The sequence below is a fragment of the Lineus longissimus genome, chromosome 19 (assembly GCF_910592395.1).
Source record: "Lineus longissimus chromosome 19, tnLinLong1.2, whole genome shotgun sequence".
In the NCBI taxonomy this organism is placed as follows: Eukaryota; Metazoa; Nemertea; class Pilidiophora; order Heteronemertea; family Lineidae; genus Lineus; species Lineus longissimus.
In genome coordinates this window covers 2,721,586-2,745,192 of record NC_088326.1, presented here as the reverse complement: position 1 = coordinate 2,745,192, position 23,607 = coordinate 2,721,586, and the positions used below count along the sequence as shown (strand labels likewise).

The following is a 23,607-nucleotide window of genomic DNA, read 5'->3' as shown; positions in this document are numbered from 1 at the left end:
GGGGGCAGCCCGTGCTTGGGGCAGGAGCAGATCCATGGGGGGGGGGGGGAGAAGAGGGTGCGTGACTATACCTACCTATCTTAGTTGCTGCCTTTAGTCTCCCTTTATGGGTCAGCTAAACCTGGCTTGATTTTTTCAATTAACCAGTCCGGACTGATTCCAAATAATATTTTAATCCCTTTATCAAGTTAAAAAGGACAACTTCAACATCAGCCACCTTTTCACGGATGGCAATTTACGTTTGCACTTGATGAATGGCTGTTGGTCAGTCTAGGCTGAGAACCTGCCTTATGCATTTCAACAGCTCGGTAAACGTACATGCAAGTATGTATGCTAAAGCCATGCCCACATTTTGACAATGCCTGTCACAGTTTTAACAATGCCTCTCATATTGATCCATTGACAGAACAAAAGACTCTGGTGAGCAGGTGACTGCTAGCCGGCCATGATCGGTCGCGGTTGATTTGAACGCCAGTCGGTTGGTGTGTGAGCTGCGGAGAACATCGCGGGAACACTTACTCCGATTTCAAACGTTAAAATGCCTTCAAGTTTTCCGAAACAAATCAAAACGGCTGCAGCAGAAGGTAAGGCACATTATCTATTCCTGATAAAAGTATGGATTGGTTTCAAAGGGTTTTTATTGTAGAAATAGTCATACTATCAAGGCGGGAATGAACTGCGCAGTTTGAAATTTCAAGTCAGACATGTGTGAATTATGTACATCACTGTACTTCATGTAATGTTCAACAGCAATTTTGATTGCTATTCCTAATCAAATACCATTTGCTCAAAGAAACTAAAGGCTCACGTCCAAGTCATGATGGTAAGGATGAAAGTGATCATGTTAAATCTGCTTGATGCCATCACTTCGGTTCTATCCTGTGATGTGCAATCTCCATTGAATTCATGAAGGTTTGTCTAATTATATGAAAGTTGACGTGAACAGTTAACAGTTTTAAATTCAACAACCATTCATTTGGCGGCCACTATCCCGACTGTGGTGTAGCACCCGACTATAACTGGCATGAAAAGGGGATACGCTGGTTATGGATGTCAGATCGTGGTTCCCTGACCTTTGCAAACAATTTCACTGGACGTAACCCACGCGGCGACACCAAGGACCGCTGGCTGATCTGTTGATATGTTCGTATAGGGTGTCAAAGTCGGAGAGAAGAAGGGCCACTCTTCTCTTGTAGGGGGTCCATTTGGAAGTGTTTGCATTTGTTAGCCTATAAACACAAGGTGTTTATTCTTCAGTCTTGGGTTTGGCGGAGAGAACTAATCTTACATAAGTCCCAGAACAATATCATATGTCTTTAAGGCAATATTTATTACTGGGACCCAGTACAGTGCCGTTCTATCCAATATTCTTTGAGGCTGTTGATGAGGTTTCTTGTCTAAACAGTGCCATTCTGCCCCCTCTAAGGCATACATTGGTAACTAATGAATTGAGTGCGAAGTGAACACAGTTGAACACAATGTGAATAATTCAGTCTCGGTTTCACCAAAAAGAAGGCGACATGTTATTATTTGATTATGTATAATGATCATGATAATTAGGAGACCATGTGTGGGTGTTTGATCCAACATACCGCGTTGATGTGATTGGAGATGGAAGTTTGCCAGTGCCTTAAAGGTAGGCTATAATAAAGTCAGCATTAGTATGCTATACCTGGTGCTATTCTGATGGACCATATTGCCAGGAAAACTTAAGTGGCAGGTCTCTATAGTCTTAATTCAGGTCGCGATTGTCCAAGTGGTAAGTCTTGCTGAAAATTTATTGGAAGGAAATCTTGATCTTGTCGTTCCTGAGTTTGACGTTTAACTTGATCTGCCTCATGATTTCATGATTTTAAATTCAACAACCATACATTTGGCGGCCACTATCCCGACTGTGGTGTAGCACCCGACTATAACTGGCATGAAAAGGGGATACGCTGGTTATGGATGTCAGATCGTGGTTCCCTGACCTTTGCAAACAATGTCACTGGACGAAACCCACGCGGCGACACCAAGGACCGCTGGCTGATCTATTGATATGTTCGTATAGGGTGTCAAAGTCGGAGAGAAGAAGGGCCACTCTTCTCTTGTAGGGGGTCCATTTGGAAGTGTTTGCATTTGTTAGCCTATAAACACAAGGTGTTTATTCTTCAGTCTTGGGTTTGGCGGAGAGAACTAATCTTACATAAGTCCCAGAACAATATCATATGTCTTTAAGGCAATATTTATTACTGGGACCCAGTACAGTGCCGTTCTATCCAATATTCTTTGAGGCTGTTGATGAGGCTTCTTGTCTAAACAGTGCCATTCTGCCCCCTCTAAGGCATACATTGGTAACTAATGAATTGAGTGCGAAGTGAACACAGTTGAACACAATGTGAATAATTCAGTCTCGGTTTCACCAGAAAGAAGGCGACATGTTATTATTTGATTATGTATAATGATCATGATAATTAGGAGACCCTGTGTGGGTGTTTGATCCAACATACCGCGTTGATGTGATTGGAGATGGAAGTTTGCCAGTGCTTTAAAGGTAGGCTATAATAAAGTCAGCATTAGTATGCTATACCTGGTGCTATTCTGATGGACCATATTGCCAGGAAAACTTAAGTGGCAGGTCTCTATAGTCTTAATTCAGGTCGCGATTGTCCAAGTGAAAGGTAAGTCTTGCTGAAAATTTATTGGAAGGAAATCTTGATCTTGTCGTTCCTGAGTTTGACCTTTAACTTGATCTGCCTCATGATTTCATGATTTTAAATTCAACAACCATACATTTGGCGGCCACTATCCCGACTGTGGTGTAGCACCCGACTATAACTGGCATGAAAAGGGGATACGCTGGTTATGGATGTCAGATCGTGGTTCCCTGACCTTTGCAAACAATTTCACTGGACGAAACCCACGCGGCGACACCAAGGACCGCTGGCTGATCTATTGATATGTTCGTATAGGGTGTCAAAGTCGGAGAGAAGAAGGGCCACTCTTCTCTTGTAGGGGGTCCATTTGGAAGTGTTTGCATTTGTTAGCCTATAAACACAAGGTGTTTATTCTTCAGTCTTGGGTTTGGCGGAGAGAACTAATCTTACATAAGTCTCAGAACAATATCATATGTCTTTAAGGCAATATTTATTACTGGGATTCAGTACAGTGCCGTTCTATCCAATATTCGTTGAGGCTGTTGATGAGGCTTCTTGTCTAAACAGTGCCATTCTGCCCCCTCTAAGGCATACATTGGTAACTAATGAATTGAGTGCGAAATGAAAGCAGGCTACACACAAGGTGTTAATTCTTCAGTCTTGGGTTTGGCGGAGAAAACTAATCTTACAGAAGTCCCAATACAATATCATGTCTTTATGGCAATATTTATTACTGGGACCCAGTACAGTGAATTAAACAGTGCCATCCCCCCCCCCCCCCCCCCCTCTAAGGCATACATTGGTAACTAATGAATTTACTGCGAAATGAACGCAGTTGAACACAATGTGAATAATTCAGTCTCGGTTTCACCGAAAGGAAGGCGACATGTAAGTATTTGATAATGTATAATGATCATGATAACTAGGAGACCCTGTGTGAGTGTTTGATTCAACATACGTTGATGTAATTGGAGATGGAAGTTTGCCATAGTGCCTTAAAAGGTATATACTAAAGTTATTTCTCAGGTTGCATTCTTATTCCCGCCAAAAGAGCAGCCTGGTTTGTCTCGGCACCGATGGTGGTGCTCCTAGTTTCCGAAGCTTATGTATTATGCAAATGAGTAAACCTCTCTCATTTAGTTTTTGTTCGTATTTCACCAAATCGCGACAAATACCAAAACAAATATGACGTCATTTTGAAATGCGGGATACTTTTTTATACGACGCTAAATTATAACTCTACTATATTTATAAACTACACTTAATCATGATACGTAGGAAATTTATACAAACTATTCGATTATATTTACTTTTATCAAAAAAATTAAAAGAAGTCACATGACCTTAAGCCCTAACTATTCGTTTTGGTCATGTGACCCACCAAGAAAAGTTGCAATAAACACAGAAAATCATAGGCCTACTTTCAAGTTCTAAAAATAAATTGATGTTTTTGACACTGGTGGACCCTGATTTTCATGGAAACTTCGCACATGGTATAGAACATGCACCTGAGTTCCATTTTATGCTTTTGAATTTTAGGTAGATTCGTCCGATTTGGGTTGATCTGTCCTCGGAGTGGGAGGGGCATGTATGTTTGTTTTTGTTGACCCCCGATTTCATGTACAATTTTATGTACAAAATTTACGGTGGGTATTTTTAATGTCAAATAAAATATGCAAGGCGTATTGTATTGCTCCCACTGATGATGCTGTGTTCAAGAGGTATACAAACATGATTGTTGTTACCCTCTTCTTGCCAACCTCGTGAACCTGCAAATGTAGCCTTGGCTATAGGCCTTTTCGAAGAAGACTAATCGGAGACAGAGCCGGGGTGGAGGCTCATGTATGGTGGCCATGGCCCGGGGCCCATGTGTGATGGCCAGGGCCATGGGGATGGCATAAATAAATAAAATAACAAATCAAATGCGCACAACCAGAACATGTCAGAAGGCCGAAGCCGACTCTGGACTATGCCATAATTAAGCCATGGTGACCCTTTGTTCCAGGTGAAACGCATGACTGGTCAGCTCCCAAACAAACATCTTTGAAAAGGTTGATTCAGATTTTAATGGACAGTTTCATCTAAAAGACAAACCAGCCCAAACAAAACACTTGCACACACATATTACCTGTAGGTGTCACAAGTCCCAAGGCAAGATTATTGTACTTAGGACATTGCCATAAGCCACTTTGATGATATAGAGTGTTTATTCCTCCCCAGACTTGTCAACAAGGCCAAAAAACACATCATAAGATGTCATATTTGCTGAAATGTTATTCTTATCTTTTTTCCAGGGATGCCACAAAACCATGAAAGACTCCCGCTTTGTTTCGGTTGCATACCATACCACACATGCCTTCCAGGTCATGAACGAACTCCGCCAACAGGGCGGGCTATGTGACATCACTCTGTGTATTGAGCAGCGAGAATTCCATGCGCACCGCATTGTCCTCGCAGGATGCAGTCCGTATCTGCGAGCCATGTTTACGAATGGGATGCTGGAGTCAGAAAAAAGCATGATTGAAATTCATGGAATTGATCCAGATGCCATGGAAATACTTATCGATTTCATGTACCGGGGATCCTTGGAGATCACCATTGAGAACGTCCAAGCTCTGCTCCAAGGCGCCAGTCTGCTGTCTATGGTCAGCTTGCGCAATGCTTGTTCGCAGTTCCTTCAGTCCCAACTGGATGCATCAAATTGTATAGGTTTGTAGATATTTCACTTCTATATCAATAGCCAATGCTTATTTGCAGTTTCTTTAATCCCAACTGGATGCATCAAAGTACTTTGTTTACATTTGTAGATGTTTTTTTTACTTTTAAATCATGAGTCAACAGGCCAGTTGCCTTTGACATTTGATATTGATGATTAGACATGTTCTCCTTTCATCTCGTACTGTCTTCTCCCTGTTCCAGGTATCCAATCATTTGCTGACATGTATTCGTGTGCTGAACTCGACACTGCTGCTCAACAATACTTAGAACAACACTTCTCGGACGTCGTGCGGGGCGAAGAATTCTTCCAACTTAGCGAAAAAAAACTAATCAGCATTCTGAAAAACGAACGCATTCAAGTCGAAAAAGAGGAGCAGATCTTCGAAGCTGTCGTCACGTGGGTTGAAATCGATCCTACGAGGCGAGAGTCACTTGCTTGTACCATATTGCCAAACATAAAACTAGCGTTATTAGAGCTACAGTACCTAGAAGAAGTAGTCGTGAGGACTAACTTTATTCGGAATTGTCCGAAATGCCAAAATATTGTCGCTGTTGCACATAGGATGAAAATGGACAACAATGCACTTGCGACGATACGCACTCGTGCGCAGCCACAGTGTATTTTTGTCGTCGGTGGCCGTACGAGTGTTCATACCCAGTTAAAGAGTATGGAGCGTTATGACGTTTGGCGAGACCAGTGGATCCCCATGGTAAGTGTGACGGTAAATTTCAATATTCCGTTTTTTCCTGCTTCATAATCATATTCGAAGCGTTGTTGTGCTTCAGTACGTAACAGTATGCAGGTAGTTCGGGCAAGTCACTTTACTACAATTGTCAGGTCCTTTGAATTAGGTCATGTAATTGTAAAACCCTGGTTCCCTGTCCATTTTAGGGTAATATGGCACAATTATAGCATGGGTAAAATTATAACCTCAGTGTGCATTGATGAGTACTACCAGATCTTTTCAACATGCAGGGACTATACTTGCACTGTGGCTATAGTTTTACAACTTTAGAAGAAAAACCACGATAGGCATCTCACCGCAGTGTCGGGCATAAAATGATCACAGAACCCAATGCAAAAAAGATGATTGTACTGAATGTTGTCCACCCATTAAGACCTTGAATTGAACTATCATTTCCTTACAACCACGAGTCTTGTGAAAGATTGAGTGGTATCTTTTTCCGAAATTTTCATTTCCTCTTCTAACCTGCAGGGCAACATGAACATTGCGCGTACAGCTGTTGGCGTGGGAACACTGAATGGTTTCCTTTACTCCGCTGGTGGAGAGTGTGCCATCTTGAACACGAATGAAGACACGTTATATCTGCGATCTCTGGAGTGCTACGACCCGATACTCAAACAATGGGAAACGAAACGCGACATGAAAATACCTCGATCTTTCATCACGCTGGCTGCATTAGGCCAGTGCTTATATGCTGTAGGTCAGTATATGCCAGTACATGTTGGCAGTAAAGTGGTTTGGCCAAGGGTATACAGGTGACCTCTTCTGATGTCTCCAAGGGAATGAAACCGAAAATCATTCCTGCCAGTTACAATTCTACATATCAGGTTTTTTACCACTGACAAATATTCAATCATCAGGGATGTGCGTCATTTCGTTTCTTGCTCCTGAAAGGAAGGGGATATTAAAGGGACAATATAGGCAGCAGCTAGGCAGGCAAGATAAAGTTACACAAAGCTGCCAATAGGGGTCTCTCACATCTCACAGTAGGTCGAAATGATTCACGCTTGTACGAGGGATATATTTAGTGCTAAGTCTGACATGACCTAGGGCCCTTGCTGTGTATACTAGTCACTTGAAGATGGCCAAATTAGCCCTCTACTCCTGCCTATAGTCCCCCTTTAAAGCAAACTGGCCCAATATTAGGGCATAATCATAAGTAGCCAGACAAAGCCTGCCACTGAGCACTGCATGCGTACAAGGTAACTATACATTTCTATCTTCAGGCGGTGAGAATCGATCAGTCAGTTTTGATATCATGGAAAAATACGATCCGAAGTTGGACACGTGGTCATTTGCACCGAGTATGAAACGGAAACGTGCTGGAGCTGGATGTGCCGTGTGTGAGGGAAAGATCTACGTGGCAGGTGAGTAGATTAGAGGAGAGGAAATCACCAGGCCAATTGATGCCTAACCGTAGTAGCATGTAAAAATACTTGTCCAGCTTTGGGGGAGGTAGACTGCTGGGACCTGTTATGCTCATGTATGAATTGATTTTCATGCCTTACAGTAAGATTTCTACCGATGAATTAGACTTCGGAGTCTTCTTCTTCTTCTTCTCGTTCGCTAGACTTCGGAGTGAAGGTGGCTCCTCCACTGATCAGCAAATTCAATCTCGCATCTTAATTCCTGCGCTCACGTAATTTCCGTTTCTCTCACCAGGTGGCTATGATAAGACGTTCCACACCGACCGTGCGAGTGTGGAGGTGTTCGACCCCGAGTACCAGGAATGGACGTTCATTGCCGAAATGTCGAAGGCACGGTCGGGGCTGGTGCTTGTTGCCATAGAATATAGCATCTATGCAATCGGCGGACGTTTCAGACACACAGACAGATATTACGATTTAGTCGAAAAGTAAGTCAATGCTATTTTTGCCTGATTTTTGAGGGGTCAGTTGTAAGGGGTGCTCTGTTTCTGTTCAGAACCAGAAGTCCCCTATATGGGAGTCATATTGGTACGAGCCCTGGCCTCCTTGGATCTGCTGAGTGGGTAGGGGTTGATGTTTGACATGATACAAATGGTATGTTTGACCGCTTGAGGATGTTTACTTTTATGACAGAGGAAAATGCGCAGTACATAACAACAACACAAAGTTCATCCATTCATAAGATTTTTTCAAACTGATAAATGATTTTATCAATGGTGCACACTATCGATAAAAATATCTCGTCTTTATACAGGCACACAATCTGGTGCCATGGATATTATTTATCAATATCATTTAACAATGGGATGGACACCTATAACGTATATCAGGCTTTGTAACATGTGTTGATATCCTACACATATGGTGTATACAGTAGGACCTCTCTATTAAAGACACCCTTTGGACTGACAAGTGCTGTCCTCACTAAAGAGGTGTCTGGATTATAGAGGTCAAATTGTACAGAAAATTACTCATTTGGCACTAAAGACCACTGTCCCTGATAGGGAGATGTCCTTCTAAGAGAGGTGTCCATAAAGGGAGGTACCACTAAACCTTTCATTGTGTGCATAAACAGACAGCTGTTGCTTTTCAAGGCACCGTATGGTGCTGCCACTAGCAGGCGAAAGTGGAACTAATGAATAGCCACAGCCTGACAAAAAGGACCGTGTTTCTTTGCAAATAAGTCTTCTTTATCACACTTGCAGATACAACACCATCACCCAACAATGGACTACACTGACAGCCATGAACACACCCCGCGCCTGGCCGGCCGCGACAGTCTACGAAGGCAAGATCTACGCCATGGGTGGCTTCGATGGATTCAATCGGTTAAGAACCGCCGAGGTTTATGATCCAGAGAATGACAGTTGGTCGTATATCAGTAATATGAACATAAGTCGTGCTGGGAGCGGGTCAGCGATCGTATGATGCTCTGGTGACGGAATTCTTGAAAGGAAAACCTAATGTGTGGAAAACGGATCACTTGGAGTGGGGGGCGGAGTGATGCATGTGCTCTCTATATTACAGTGGCCCTGGCAATGCAAAATAGCTTCGCCTGTGGGTGAGGTTTTTGTTTGCAAACTTATGGGCATTTGAAGGTGCTGCTTGGTTGTGATGGATAATGTACTGCAGTGCACTCCTCCCAGTGACAAATGTGGCGGAAAATAGAGAGGTTTTATTGTATTTCTTTTCTTCATATTTTATGTAAATCCAGTATCTTCCAGTTCCGGCTTAGGGTTAGATGTTTAAGAGTATTTCATTCTGCAAAAATTAGTTTGCACAAAAATAGCACGCATGTCCTTGTTGTTCATCAATGAACTCCCAGTTTGCTCTGTCAATTGGTTAACCCCACTTGACAAGCAGTAAGATTAAGCAAGATAGCGTACATTTTTTTACGTGTGTAAAATACTGTTCACTAATGTGAGCAGGGCTAGGTCTAGCCCTCGTCGTGAAACTCCCTAATCTAGCACCACCATGGCATTTCATGGCATAGCCAAGTCCAGGGAGTTTTGAGGGCGGTTGTCGCCAAAATAACCCTTAACTCCCAGAATGAGCACCAACTCCCATAACCGGAATCTTTGCCCGACTGGTGGCCACTTCACTACAAAATTTGTTGGTGTTACACAAAGCTTTCTGCAGCATCTTTTTTGGCAGTGACGGCACACTCTGCAGTGCATTGCATTATATACCGGCCTTGTATCATGACGTCTGGACACTTGTATTTTAGGCCATCAGAACATACATATAGATGCTGCATCAGACTAAAGCGTCGGTCCATCATTGCGAAATCGCCGTTAAAGACTTTTCTCAAATTTTTGAAGATCCAAAGCAAGCCATGTATATAGCACAAAGAATATTTCTATATTAAGTTATACTGTGTCGACACTTCTTAGCCAATCGAGGGGCACCTGTACAAAAGACCTATCTTGTGTGTACTAGTATCTGATGGCTTAAAAGCGTCAACACAGTTTTGACACATATATGTATTGTAATTTAATTAGGTGCATTTCTGAACGACGATCATCATAGAATCTTTTATAATCGATCATTGGTTATCTGAGCTTGTGATGAGCACTATATAATGGTGCCATTTTTGTCACGATTAAACAAATTTTTGGCTTATTTATAAATGTTTTAAAGATTTTTTCAAATTAGACAAAAAGTAAATGTCTCTTTTCCCTGAAAATGATACTATTTAAGAGTCTATTTTTATCATTTGAACATTTGCTAAAGTTTGTATAGTGCTGTTTGAAACAACAAGTGAATGTTTGATTTTTGTTAGCTGTTTACATCAGAGGAATATAATGGCAATGGCTGATGCACTGGCCTTCCTGAATGTTGTCAGGCCACTGCACACCTTTTGTTTGTTGTGCGGGTAAGTACAGTGGCACTGTTGGCCAAGGCCAGACTTTAGATAAAGGCTGAGGGCTGGGTAGATTCCCTTACTCTTTGCGAATGATCCAAAGTGTTGTTTTGCCAAGGATCTGGGGTACTAATACTGGAAGAGAGGAAGAACCTTGGCTACATTTGCCTAACTGTTCACCTAATACAGACTCCTTCCCCTGGTGGTGGTTTCGGGAACCATCCTGCTTTGTCCATGTTGTTACATTGTATTTCATTGCAATCAATGTCGCCTCCCGTTTTTGCGGAGCAACATTTTTGACGTCTGCTTTGAGCTGAACAGTATTGCTTATAGTTGTCTGCTAATAAGTGGTAAATGATGAACCTATCTATTTTTCTTGTTATCAAAAGCTTAATAAAGTCAATCCTACAGAAATAAAGCCTTCTTTTCTCCTTCTGTGCATAAACAATTGATCTCAAACAAAAGTTATTGGTTGTCTGACGTCACCAGGATGGAGCTAAAATGTAGGCCAACACTCCTTAAACAGACATGTCTGTTGTTTGGTGGAACCAACAAGGCCATGAAGAGCGATCCTCTTCATGATTGAGTGGAAGGCTGAGCTAGTTGTTGGAGGAGAGGGAACTCCCTGTAAGATATGATGGGACTCCTACTTCCATGCATTTGACTGGTCAGACTTTTACAGTGTTGATCCTCAAGGACATGGCAGTGTGACGCAAATCTGCCTCTGTTTCTCATAGCTTCTCTTGGAGATGTGGACTCTGGCCAGGCCTACTATGATAGGACTCCTACTTCTATATGTTTGACTGGTCGAACTTTACAGTTTTGATCCTCAAGGACATGGCAGTGTGATGCAAATCTGCCTCTGTTCCCCATAGCTTCTCTTGGAGGCCTACCCTCGGTTGGTAATCAGAGGACATTCTTCCAGGATGTCTGCTGGCATCTGGGATGGGAGAGGGATGTGAGGGCTGCTGGCTTTGATGGTAATGGCCATGCCACTCAACTGAACAAAGTCCCTGGGTGATTGTGGTTGCACTAATGGTGCCCTCGTCTTAGTAGTTATATGATGATGATGACTTGAAGAACATAGTTTTTCCAACATCTTTTGAAAGAATTCCCAGGACAGGTCAGTTGACAAGGTGGCAGGCCTGCAAGATTCATGGCAGGTTGGGGAATCGATTCTCCAGGGGCCATTGCGGTTTGTGCCTACTGATAGCTTGTGACACTGTCCTTGTCTAAAGCATCCTGCAAACAAGCAATTTAAATTGCATGCAATGATAATCGTTCATTGGTGGTATAGCCTGCTCTTGAAGACTTATTCCCTTTTATATGATTGGGGAAGGCCTTTAAATGTGACTTTTTTTCCCATGTCAACACTGGGGCAACATTGGTGTGTCTTGATATACGATAATGTCACAGTGTAACTGTGAAACGTAAAGAGGGCTGACTTGTCCCGCGCGCGGATTAATGTCACAATGTAGGCGCTATGACCAGTCCCACAGACATGATCCGATCAGCTTGGAGAAAGCTGAGGGTCCTTGGGGTCAGGGAGAGCCTAGGGGTAATTACACTCCAATGGCCTGTTGTCCTAAGATATTACTCAAGTGCTGGAGAATCAAGACGTTCTTGTGTTTTGACAACAGTGGAGTTACAACTTTGGGAGAGTTTGTACTTAATGATTTTTTTCCATTTTTCCAGTTACAACTTTGGGAGAGTCTGCACTTAATGATTTTTTTCCATTTTTCCAGTTACAACTTTGGGAGAGTCTGTACTTAATGATTTTTTTCCATTTTTCCAGTTACAACTTTGGGAGAGTCTGTACTTAATGATTTTTTTCCATTTTTCCAGTTACAACTTTGGGAGAGTCTGTACTTAATGATTTTTTTCCATTTTTCCAGTTACAACTTTGGGAGAGTTTGTACTTGATGATTTTTTTCCATTTTTCCAGTTACAACTTTGGGAGAGTCTGTACTTAATGATTTTTTTCCATTCTACAGGTTGATAATCGATTAGAGGTGTTGTAACTTTGTAAAAGATGATCTTATGGCACAGAAAATAGTATAATGTTCACATTTAGCCAAGTCATCCTTTAACTTTCCAGGAGTTATCATCGTGCTCCTTTAACTAAAGGATCAGTGTGACAACGACATCCAAAATGTCTGTGTGGCATGTGGCTGTAGAATCGACTGAGAGTATGTATAAAAAGACTCACAAAGAGAATTACATCTCTTTATAAAACATATTTATTGATAAACACCTAAAAGATGGCACATGCAGGCTTCCTAAAATTTTTCCAAACAAGTTCTAGTTTGTGCGATATTTCCAAAGATCAGTGGTCACTTTGATCATCCAACCGTCCTCCATTCTACGCAAGCAAAAGCAAAAGTATCTAAAATATTCTTTTCCAGCAATACGCATATTCATGTTTGTGTTAAGATAATATACCCCTTACTTCCTGTTTCTTCAATTTAGGGCCTAGGTGAACCCAACATGACCCTTGTTGTCTTACTGATGATGAAAGTTGAAGGAAACCCTCATCAATTTCGTGAAAGTGGCGGACAAGAACCACGAAATTGAATGTCATTGGCCTTATATTATAACCTGCATGTTATAAGAACATAGACGTGTACATGTACACAACAGTTAAACAATTTGACAAAATTGAATACAAAGAGATTTGTGCTCTTATACTTTAAACTCAGAAATATTCGAAGCCATTTTATTGCCCAGTTTTGCAAACATTAATTTCAATATTTGACAACTTCATTGCAGTAATTTTACTTAGATTTCCTTTTTATGACCATAAATTTTTCGCAACATCTGTATATAAATGTGAAAAACCCAAAAATAAAAAGCACATAAATATTTCTGAGTTCATAGAGTATGCATATAATTTTGAATACTGTAAAGTTAACATTCAATACATGATCAGAAAATCTATCAAAAAAAATTTCATCTATAACTTTTCACCAAAAATTCGGCATTTTGGAGAGTAAAAGTGAAAACGTAGAAAAAATTGACACATGCACTATAGACGATGTCGTCTGTAACTAAAAAGTTACGTCTTCAAATCCTTGACGTCCTCACATCAAAAGATACTTTAAATTGCCATTTAAATGTAATATTCTTGCTCTTTCTGGGGATATGTGGTGCCGTGATTAAAAAAAACGACATCTCCATTAATGATTTTCTCTGGCCTCAAAGCTCTGGACCCGCCCCTGAACATTGAATAAGATTGACAAGTGGAATGTGGATAGTGGATTGAAAGAGATAATCAACCCTGAGAACAACAATAGGCTAGTGTTTTACAATGAAAATCTTGTTTTCTAAATTATGCAGTTGCAAGTCCAAAATTCATCTAATCCAAGACAGCTGCAAGTCCAAAATTCATCTTATCCAAGATAGTTGCAAGTCCAAAATTCATCTAATCCAACAAATTTGTCCTAAACATCTACACTTGTATCCTCTTGTCAATGGGCTTTCATGGATCTCTTCACGGGCTTTCTTGGAGCTGAAAATCGAATGATATTGACATTATCTTTTTTTTGTGCCACATAAAATTTGAGGTGAAACTCCTTTTCTAGACAGGTCTATCTAAGCAACTCAAACAAAGGATGTCCTAATTTCCTGTCATTCACAAAGCTGGAGTCCTTTCCTATAAATTTAATATTATCACACTCCTTTTTACCAGTAAGCAGAGCAAACACTGTCCTAGTACACCTTCAGTACTCAAAGCAGCGTGTCATTTTCAAGGTCCTCCTGATGTGTTTCAAGGTGGTCGGGGTTATGCACCTGCATACCTGAGCCTCAAACATGTTGAGAGGCAGCGTGTCACCAGGTCATCTAATGACACGCCATTGGCGTGTATGCGGATAAAGACAGGATTCGGTGACCGCTGCTTCTCATCATGTGGTCCCCGGTTGTGGAATGCCCTACCGGAGCACATCAGGGGGGCGGACGCGCTGCTTGCTTTTAAACGACTCCTAAAATCCTGGCTGTTCGAGGAAGCATTTCTTGGTGGGGAGGTAGCGCCTTGAGCAGGTTTACCTGGAGTTTGGCGCTCTATAAGACATTGTTGATTGATTGATTGATTGATTGATCAAATCAATCAGCCAGTATTACAATTATCTATAGATGGCGCTATGCACTCATATAACTCACCTGGTTTCCATGTGTACTCATGCACCTTTTCTCCAAGTATATAGAAACCAGCAAAGAGTGCTAGGAGCGCGGCAATGAAGCAGGTACGCTGCATCCACCCCAAAATGGCCAAGATAGGGTAGACCCAGTGGCCGCTGATGTATGCTATCAAATGGATCCTGAAGAGAAGAACAGAGAAAGGTTACATCTTGCCAAGGCAGTCACAAGTCGAGAGGAAGGGTGCCACTATTGTCAAGGCAGTCACAAGTTGAGAAGAAGGGTGCAACTTCTGTCAAGGCAGTCACAAGTTGAGAAGAAGGGTGCCACTTCTGTCAAGGCAGTCACAAGTTGAGAAGAAGGGTGCCACTTCTGCCAAGGCAGTCACAAGTTGAGAAGAAGGGTGCCACTTTTGTCAAGGCAGTCACAAATTCAGAGGAGGCTGCAACTTCTGTCAAGGCAGTCACAAGTTGAGAAGAAGGGTGCCACTATTGTCAAGGCAGTCACAAGTTGAGAAGAAGGTGCCACTATTGTCAAGGCAGTCACAAGTTGAGAAGAAGGGTGCCACTATTGTCAAGGCAGTCACAAGTTGAGAAGAAGGGTGCCACTATTGTCAAGGCAGTCACAGGTTGAGAAGAAGGGTACCACTTCTGCCAAGGCAGTCACAGGTTGAGAAGAAGGATGCCACTATTGTCAAGGCAGTCACAAGTCGAGAGGAAGGGTTGCCACTTCTGTCAAGGCAGTCACAAGTTCAGAAGAAGGATGCCACTTTTGTCAAGGCAGTCACAGGTTCAGAAGAAGGGTGTCACTATTGTCAAGGCAGTCACAGGTTGAGAGGAAGGGTGTCACTTTTGTCAAGGCAGTCACAAGTTGAGAGGAAGGGTGCCACTTTTGTCAAGGCAGTCACAAGTTGAGAAGAAGGGTGCCACTATTGTCAAGGCAGTCACAAGTTGAGAAGAAGGTTCCACTATTGTCAAGGCAGTCACAGGTTGAGAAGAAGGGTACCACTTCTGCCAAGGCAGTCACAAGTTGAGAAGAAGGGTGCCACTATTGTCAAGGCAGTCACAAGTTGAGAAGAAGGGTGCCACTTTTGTCAAGGCAGTCACAAGTTCAGAAGAAGGATGCCACTTTTGTCAAGGCAGTCACAGGTTCAGAAGAAGGGTGTCACTATTGTCAAGGCAGTCACAGGTTGAGAGGAAGGGTGTCACTTTTGTCAAGGCAGTCACAAGTTGAGAGGAAGGGTGCCACTTTTGTCAAGGCAGTCACAAGTTGAGAAGAAGGGTGCCACTTCTGTCATGGCAGTCACAAGTTCAGAAGAAGGTTGTCACTCATATCAAGGCAGTCACATGTTCAGAAGAAGGTTGTCACTCATATCAAGGCAGTCACATGTTCAGAAGAAGGGTGCCACTATTGTCAAGGCAGTCACAAGTTCAGAAGAAGGGTGCCACTTTTGTCAAGGCAGTCACAAGTTCAGAAGAAGGTTGTCACTCATATCAAGGCAGTCACATGTTCAGAAGAAGGGTGCCACTTTTGTCAAGGCAGTCACAAGTTCAGAAGAAGGGTGCCACTATTGTCAAGGCAGTCACAAGTTCAGAAGAAGGGTGCCACTTTTTTCAAGGCAGTCACAACTCGAGGGGAAGTGACTGCAACAAGAACCGATGATCACCGCAACCTGTAATCATTATAAAACCAAGTGACTACCGGTTTATCCCGTAGATGGGAGATCAAATAGCAGCAATTATAATTGCAGATTGGAGAGCACTAATTTAGCACACTTACCATGCAACATAAATAGATGCCAGACCCATCGTCCCAATCGCACCATTTTTTCTCTGCGGGAATTCATGATGGACGAGGTAGTTCTCGACAAGTAGAATAGGCAGGACGGTCGTGTGCTAGAAAAACAAACAAAATTGGATATGAGCATGACATTGGCAAATCCGGTCTGCCTAAAACTCAAAGGACCACAACTAGTGCCCTTAATAGAGAGAGTGTCCTTAATAGAGAGGTGTCCGCAAAGGGAGGTTCCACTCTACTCCTTCACATTGTCACACAAGCAGAGGCAGTGCATACTTACCATTAAGTGGTTCATCCATACTGGAATGAATTCATCCAAACGTTTTGGGTAGACGAGATCGCGGTTTACGGCAAAAATTCCCCAGAACGTTACCACGACAAACTGAAAACAGAATGAGGCTAAACGTAAACACAGGGCTGCCGCATCAGTTGACAAGGGCATGAGATATGTTGGTTTTTCTGACAAAAATGGCTGCAACTAGGACTGTGGCTTCTACAAATTGAAAAATCGTTGAAATGAAATGAACAATGCAGTAGCCGAGGCCTTACCGTAGGGCTGCCTGAAATTCACAAGCTTGTCTTAAACTATGTCACAACATTGATGAACGATTATCATTAGAGATCAGCATTTAATAGTATGATACTAAAAGTGGTGACACATGGTGGCAAGCAAGGGTATTAACCTTATGGCCAAGTAAATCCTAGGCCAAGCTGTCCCTTTAAAGGAATTTGGCAGATCTCAGATGGCTGTCAAAATACCACAATTAAGCCTACTCCCTTTAAATTTTTCCTTCACATAAACATGATAGTAGATGAGCCCAGCTGTTCACGAATGAAATACATGATACTGTAGCCATGGAGAGGTCTTGTAGATGAATCACAATCTGTGTACAGACTTCATGCAAGACTGGTAGCATCTGTGAGGAAGCCTGCAGCTGTAATTAACCAGGCCAAGACAAGGCGTTTCTTCGTTGATACTCAGTTGCCAAACTAAGTATTTGGAGCAAGAAACAAGCAATAAACAATTCACTAGAATGGGACGTAACCGGAGGCCTGCCTAAAATTCACAAACAATGCATGTCCAAACTGCCTTGCATCACTGGCGGAAATCATTGGCAAGCTTGTTTATTGTTCTCCTGGCCAGGTAAAGCCCACAGCCAAGTTGTCCCTTTAAGAGGACACAGCGGAGCCAGACCGCATGTATGTCCCTTTAAAACACAGATAAGACTGGCATGATTTGATTAGCCCGGCCGATTGACTGCAACATGTGTTGGCATAAGCCAAACACCAGATCAGATCTGGCGTGAGGTTGAACTGATAAAATTACATTTGTGGGTATCAAAATAGCCTTTCAGAACAGTGTTCTAATGGGATCTTTTTTGAGTATTACTCAGTATACTATGCTCGTGCAGGGATAAGATATATAATATTGAGTACTGAACTAGGTTAAGGTTCTTCAGGTCAGCCAAAATATCAGTCAAGTAACACAGTTGACCTGAAGCCTCAATCGAGCTCTGTTAACATCAGGAGGTGCTGCCACCTGTGGCCAGTGGAATGTGATGAACTACTACTCATGCCAGATTATGGCTTTGATTATTTATCAGTGTAACCAGACAGTTAATTGGCCACTTAGTGTTTCCAGCAATAATGATTTTAGTGGTGTAATGCAAAATAAGCTCACAGATTAGTCTATAGTTGTACGATACATAGGTAAACATCTAAGACACGAAACTTCTCATACTTAATAGATGCCTGGCAGCCAAGTTTGTTTCACGGTTGTACGAGTTCAAGTGAGCACCTTCTGGCTGCTCCTTGAAACCCCTGATTGATTTCTATGGAGACCGGGGTAATAATATGATATCCAAAGCGCTTTGAGCGAGAACTATAGTGTCACGGAATTGTGCTATATAAAAGACTCATTATTATTATTATACATTATTATATATTTAGTGCTGAATCTGACATTACCCAGTGCCCTTACTGTGTATATCAGCCACCTGAAGATGGCCAAATTAGCCCCTCTGCTCCTGCCTATAGTTCCCCTTTATGCAAGTATCAATTCGTGTCTTGTACCCCCCCTCCTCAAGGGTACGACACCTTATCACCCTATAACGACATCTTAAGGCTCAAGCATCACCCTTTTTTTTCACCAATGCTACTTTTTCTTTCGTCAAGACATCACCATCAACAATATATCAGTTATCACCGTCATATAAAGTAACCGAACTAATTTTACTGGGTAAGGCTGTATGTTCGACAAGACATCGACACATTAGCATCCTTATTCTTTCCAGCTTCGCCAAATTTTCACTAAAGGAAAAATAAATACTACTCAAGCATCGGCAAAGATTAGTGGTGATAGCTTAACTACCCTTGAGGAGGGGGGGTACAAGAAACGAATTGATACTTGCATTAAGGCTGGCTTCAGGTGTGTCTGATGAGTTCTGTGTGGCCAAAAGCCAATACCAAGGCAAAGGTAGAGCGTACATTAATAATTCGTCTGTCTGGAGACTTGACAGAAGTAAGTCTACAATGCGCAATGCTCAAGGCCGAGCTGGAGCAATGCTAAAGTTAAAGAGAGTGTTTCTTTCAACGTATTGTGTATACTTGTTGTGGGTGCTTAATATTACCTCAGTGCAATACTGCTGATCAGACAAACCATGCTGTGTGTCATTAGAAAGAAAATTTCATCAGGAATGGAATCAAATCGACAATGAACCATTCTGATTTGTATGAGCCACATATGTGACTCGCTCTACCAAAACTAGGCGCTTGTCGCATCTGAACTCGACAGGTTGATACGGACTTGTTGTTCATTTCCCTATTGTAGACCTTTTGTGAAATGTGACCAAATCAGTTTGTAATAGATTTCACAAAAGGTCTACAATAGGGAAATGAACAACAAGTCCGTATCAACCTGTCGAGTTTAGATGCGACAAGCGCCTAGTTTTGGTAGAGCGAGTCACATATTTGGTTAATGAATTAGGAAATTTGAAAATAAAATGAAAATTGATGAGGGCAGAAAAAGAGATGCGGGCTTGGATGATAAAATAACATTTTCATTCTTGGGCCTAATATAATCTGGTCGGGTCTTCCGAGTTTCATAGGTCAGACAAGATAATAAAACGTGCCAGGGCCACGGACTGTTCTGATCTTGATTGATCAGATCGTTATATTTGATTGGTTATGCCCCAATTACCTAATTTAATAATTGTTCCGAAAACATGATCTCATTCTGTGTTCGATTTGTTAGTGAAGAGATCATGGCAATTCATTATAGGGGAGAACATGCTTATCATTCCCCTTATACCTAACTGAAGTAGAAATTACTGGAAGAACAGCCAGGAAAACACCTCTACAAGACAACATGTTGTGGCTTCTTGGCAGAAAAGATGCTGAAACCCTCTACCATCTGAGGCCACTGTGGCCTATGTGGACACCTGGAGTAAGGGACACAGCAGAATGCCAATGCCTGAGAGCGGTGCAGACACCAGCTCACAGCCTACAAGACTGTCCCCTGCACCAGGATATACAGAGAGACAACAGTCCTCCTTTAATTTAACAATTAATCCAGCCACTGGCAAGACAAGTATATCATTCACGAGTCAGTTCACATCTGGTTAATCTGTTTGGACACCAGATGGAAGCACTGTGACTATGATCGTGGAGAACATGTGTTACGTGTAACACTCAACCAGGCAAAAAGACCCGACTGGTAATGTATTGGTGATGTAATGTAACTGAAAATACTTACTGTACCCAATGGCCACGCAATGGCGGCATAAAATCTATCGACAGCTTTTTGTAAAGACGATCTCGGTCGCGTGTCTTTCGGTCCATACGTTGTGCCGAAGATATTATTGAGGACGCACAGGCCAAAGAAAACTGTCTGAAGAATCTGCAACAATAAGGTGAAACTTTGATATTTGGTTACCGGGGGCAGATCAAAGACTCAGGGACAGAGTCAGCACCCCACATTCCCTTTTCAGAATTGTATGGTAAAAGTCAAAAATCTGCCACTGAACTATGGATCCGACACTGCACCATACCACCAGAATGCTTCTCACGCACCAAATTGTACAAAATACAGAAATATCCTGAACCGAATTACCATGTTCCATATCGTAAGATATTTGAACTTCCCGGGATAGCCTTCGCAGTTTAGGAACGTCCATTTTCCGCCGTAGGTTATATAAACAACATTATACCAGATCGCAAATGCATTTAGTAGGAATGAGAGAAGGTGAAAACAATGGACTAGTGCTTGTGCCATTCTGTCTCCAATTAAAAAATTACAAATATTTCCCGAACTTTGCCACGTAGTATATATTTTTGATTTTACACATGCTGCAACCCATTTGTTATTTAACTATTGACAAACATAATTGTTGTATTATGTGACATATGCAGTCCTCGGATTATTGTTGAACATACCCTTTATCATTTTAATCTCTAAAGAGTGACCTGGGCCACTGATTGCATGTCAGCCAAAACATGAATTTGGGTTTTCATGTTTGTTTTAGATAAACAAGATAACAAATTTAATCATATAGTCGAGTTCAAATGGCATTAGGTGGAGTGAACCGATCCAGGCTTTTAAGGGGACGTCTGTGGCATGTGATATCAATGTGGGTTTCTCATACAAAAATAGTTTCCGGAAGCATAGTCCTGCCTGAAATTCACCAGCCATGTCCATAGCTGCCTCGTAACACTGGCGAAAATCCTTATTAGAGATCAGCATAAGTTTGGTACAGCAAGTGGCGGCGCATAGTGGCAAGCAGGGGTATTATCCTCCTGGTCAGGTAAATCTCTTGCTTAAGTTGCCCCTTTAAAAACATAAGAGCAGACACACCAGAAGAAGGCGACATGTTTACCAGATTCCAGCAAGTGAGCTATTTGACCTTGCTGGGAAAACCGTTGTAACTCCAAAGCGCGAACCGACCCCCGTGGAACACTTTGGTGAAGTCTGCAACCATCTCTGAAGTTACCGGTATTAGTGGATGCAAAATATGCATAACATGGTAATATAGTGAACTAAATTAACAGATATTCAAATATTGAAGAAAAAAAATAACCAGGCCTCTGTAATATCATTCATGATTTCTAAGTTATCGCCTTACATAGCACAGTGTATTTAGGGCATACATCTGATTAGAAGTTAGAAGATGTCCATATCATGTCATTTACCTACGTTGTAATCCTATTGGATTTTTGCCCGAGGTATGGAGTAAGTCTACGATAAGGCAACTCTCTGCCTAGATGTGGGACCACGGCTTTTAGTCTCAAGCGGTTGGTTTAGATTGACCTCTAAATATTGGATTTTTCTATCGACCCAGAATCCTTCCACCAAAAACCATTACAGACAAATCTGAGGCTGTTGTAAGATTCTTCTAAAAAATACTTCAAAGCTTGATGGCACTTAACCCCTTGCCTTGACTGGTCAATTGTCAGAAAGTGGCTGTTGGTGCTGTCTTGAGACAATACTTCTTAATTGGTGAAAAATCAAGCACGCAGTCATGGGAGTTATTAAAAGATAGTGAGCGATTAAAATATATAATTGGAACGAGGGTGTGGAAAATACAGTTCAAGAGCCTCTCCCATCACCCATCTCCCAGGGATTGGAAGTGGATGCTATGACATCATCCATTGGCCACCCTACATACCAGATTCCAGTAGGTCAGGTACTTAAACCTTCCTGCGAATTTCACAGAATTTGGCTTTGGAACCTCCACATTGTAGAAGACTGAAAAAGTGTACAGCAAAAATGCTGAAAAATGGAAAACTATTCGGACTTTTGATTCCATGTTTGAAGTAAGCGCTTATTGAATTGGTATACAATACAATACTTGGTGGCTAAAGCATAATTATTATACAATTTCGGCCAAGGCAGATAAGGTTTATGATTCTTTGGAGTAGGTTAATAGTTTGTCCTTTGATAGTGGTACGTGACCCGAATTCCAACTGCTGGCAAGTGTCCAAATGTGGACCTCTGCGTACCAATGAGAAGAATATTTGTCATTTGTCCATTTGAGATAAGCATGGCTGCCAAATCATTCTTCGTACCAGTTTGAGGAAAATACTGAAAGCCACAACAGACCAGCAGCAGACAAAATGTGATACTGTGTTCCAGGTATTCTATTTATAGTTCAGTAAGCCAGATATTAAACCTAAAGACTTTTTCGACAGAGATGAATCAGATTCAGAGCCCAAACAAAACAATTGCGCACACTCAGAGCACGTCTTAAGACTGAAGCCGACTTCGGACAAATCGCCATGTGACCCTGCCATGCCTGGCCCCTTTGTTCCAGGTATTGGTAAAACGCATGATTGGCAAGTGCCAAAACAAACTTCTCCGAAAAGGACAATTTGGACTGCAGTAGGCTGCTTTCCTGGCCAGTGCAAAAAATGTCTGTAAGAAAATCCAGGCAGCACGTCCATACTTTGTACTGTACGCAAGCGGGTAGCCAGCTATGCATGTCTTCACATTGTATGCAGGACTGCCAGGAGCTTGTGACTTCGACAGCATGTAGTGACGGATACTGAGAGATACATTCTGCCCTAATGTCATCGCAATTTCAGTTTTTGGAGGATGTTATTTTGGTAAGTGACGGATCTCCGTAACAACGGTAATTTCAATTAGATTTTCTTTTCCGAGGCCAAAATTCCCCATCATCTGTCAATACAAAAATATCCAGCACGAGAGTGCCTCAGGTTTTACAGTAATGAGTAGTAGTTATCGCATAAGCCTATGTAGAAATGTTGTATGTACACAAAGCACATAGACATACAAAATGTACAGCCAGGATCCATATGGACATTTTGAGCGTTTAAGAAACCGTTACCTACCAAGTTCCAAACGGTCAGATATTTCCATGGTCCCGCAAAATTATGGCTTTTTGGTCGAGGAATTTTTAAATGAGTTATATGGTACCATACTGTGAAGATATAGAGCAGTAAAGAGAAAAAATGGAAATATTTTTTTATTGCAATGGTCGCCGCCATTTTGTCCAGAAATTCTATAGATCACGTGACCGATTTCTGCCCGGATACAGGGGCCATCTCATTGATTTGTGAACTAGCAATCATGAATAGTTGCTTTCAGACACTATTGAGGGAGTTTAAAGCCTTATTCAAGGCCTATGTCAAGTCCTATGCGAATGGCGTATCTCTTTGATCCCAGAGGTATGCCTCCAAAGAACCATATTTAATGCAGACGGCAGTTCTGTCCATTAGATAGGCCTAGTGAGGACTATCATGAGCAGCCAGGTCAACCAGATTACTCAGCA

General features: G+C 41.9%; 2 protein-coding genes across 4 annotated transcripts; one reads left to right on the top strand and one right to left on the bottom strand.

The window, feature by feature from the left end:
• Positions 1-502: 502 nt before the first annotated feature.
• On the top strand, positions 503-10,798 carry LOC135503237 (kelch-like protein 12). Of its 2 annotated transcripts, none has more exons than XM_064796709.1 (7): positions 503-584; positions 4,931-5,345; positions 5,556-6,064; positions 6,572-6,800; positions 7,327-7,467; positions 7,763-7,955; positions 8,733-10,798. In XM_064796709.1, the coding sequence occupies exons 2-7, from the start codon at positions 4,946-4,948 to the stop codon at positions 8,953-8,955; spliced, it is 1,695 nt and encodes a 564-aa protein (XP_064652779.1). In that variant the 5' UTR covers positions 503-584; positions 4,931-4,945; the 3' UTR covers positions 8,956-10,798. The 2 variants fall into 2 exon arrangements, with proteins under 2 accessions (XP_064652779.1, XP_064652778.1); XM_064796708.1 differs by lacking the exon at positions 503-584 and adding an exon at positions 4,009-4,129.
• A 1,816-nt stretch (positions 10,799-12,614) lies between these two features.
• On the bottom strand, positions 12,615-23,334 carry LOC135502774 (androgen-dependent TFPI-regulating protein-like). Of its 2 annotated transcripts, none has more exons than XM_064795870.1 (6): positions 23,168-23,334; positions 20,076-20,219; positions 16,602-16,703; positions 16,304-16,419; positions 14,549-14,706; positions 12,615-13,898 (listed from the first exon to the last, which is right to left on the bottom strand). In XM_064795870.1, the coding sequence occupies exons 1-6, from the start codon at positions 23,321-23,323 to the stop codon at positions 13,858-13,860; spliced, it is 717 nt and encodes a 238-aa protein (XP_064651940.1). In that variant the 5' UTR covers positions 23,324-23,334; the 3' UTR covers positions 12,615-13,857. The 2 variants fall into 2 exon arrangements, with proteins under 2 accessions (XP_064651940.1, XP_064651942.1); XM_064795872.1 differs by lacking the exon at positions 23,168-23,334 and adding an exon at positions 21,985-22,187.
• Between the last annotated feature and the right edge of the window lie 273 nt (positions 23,335-23,607).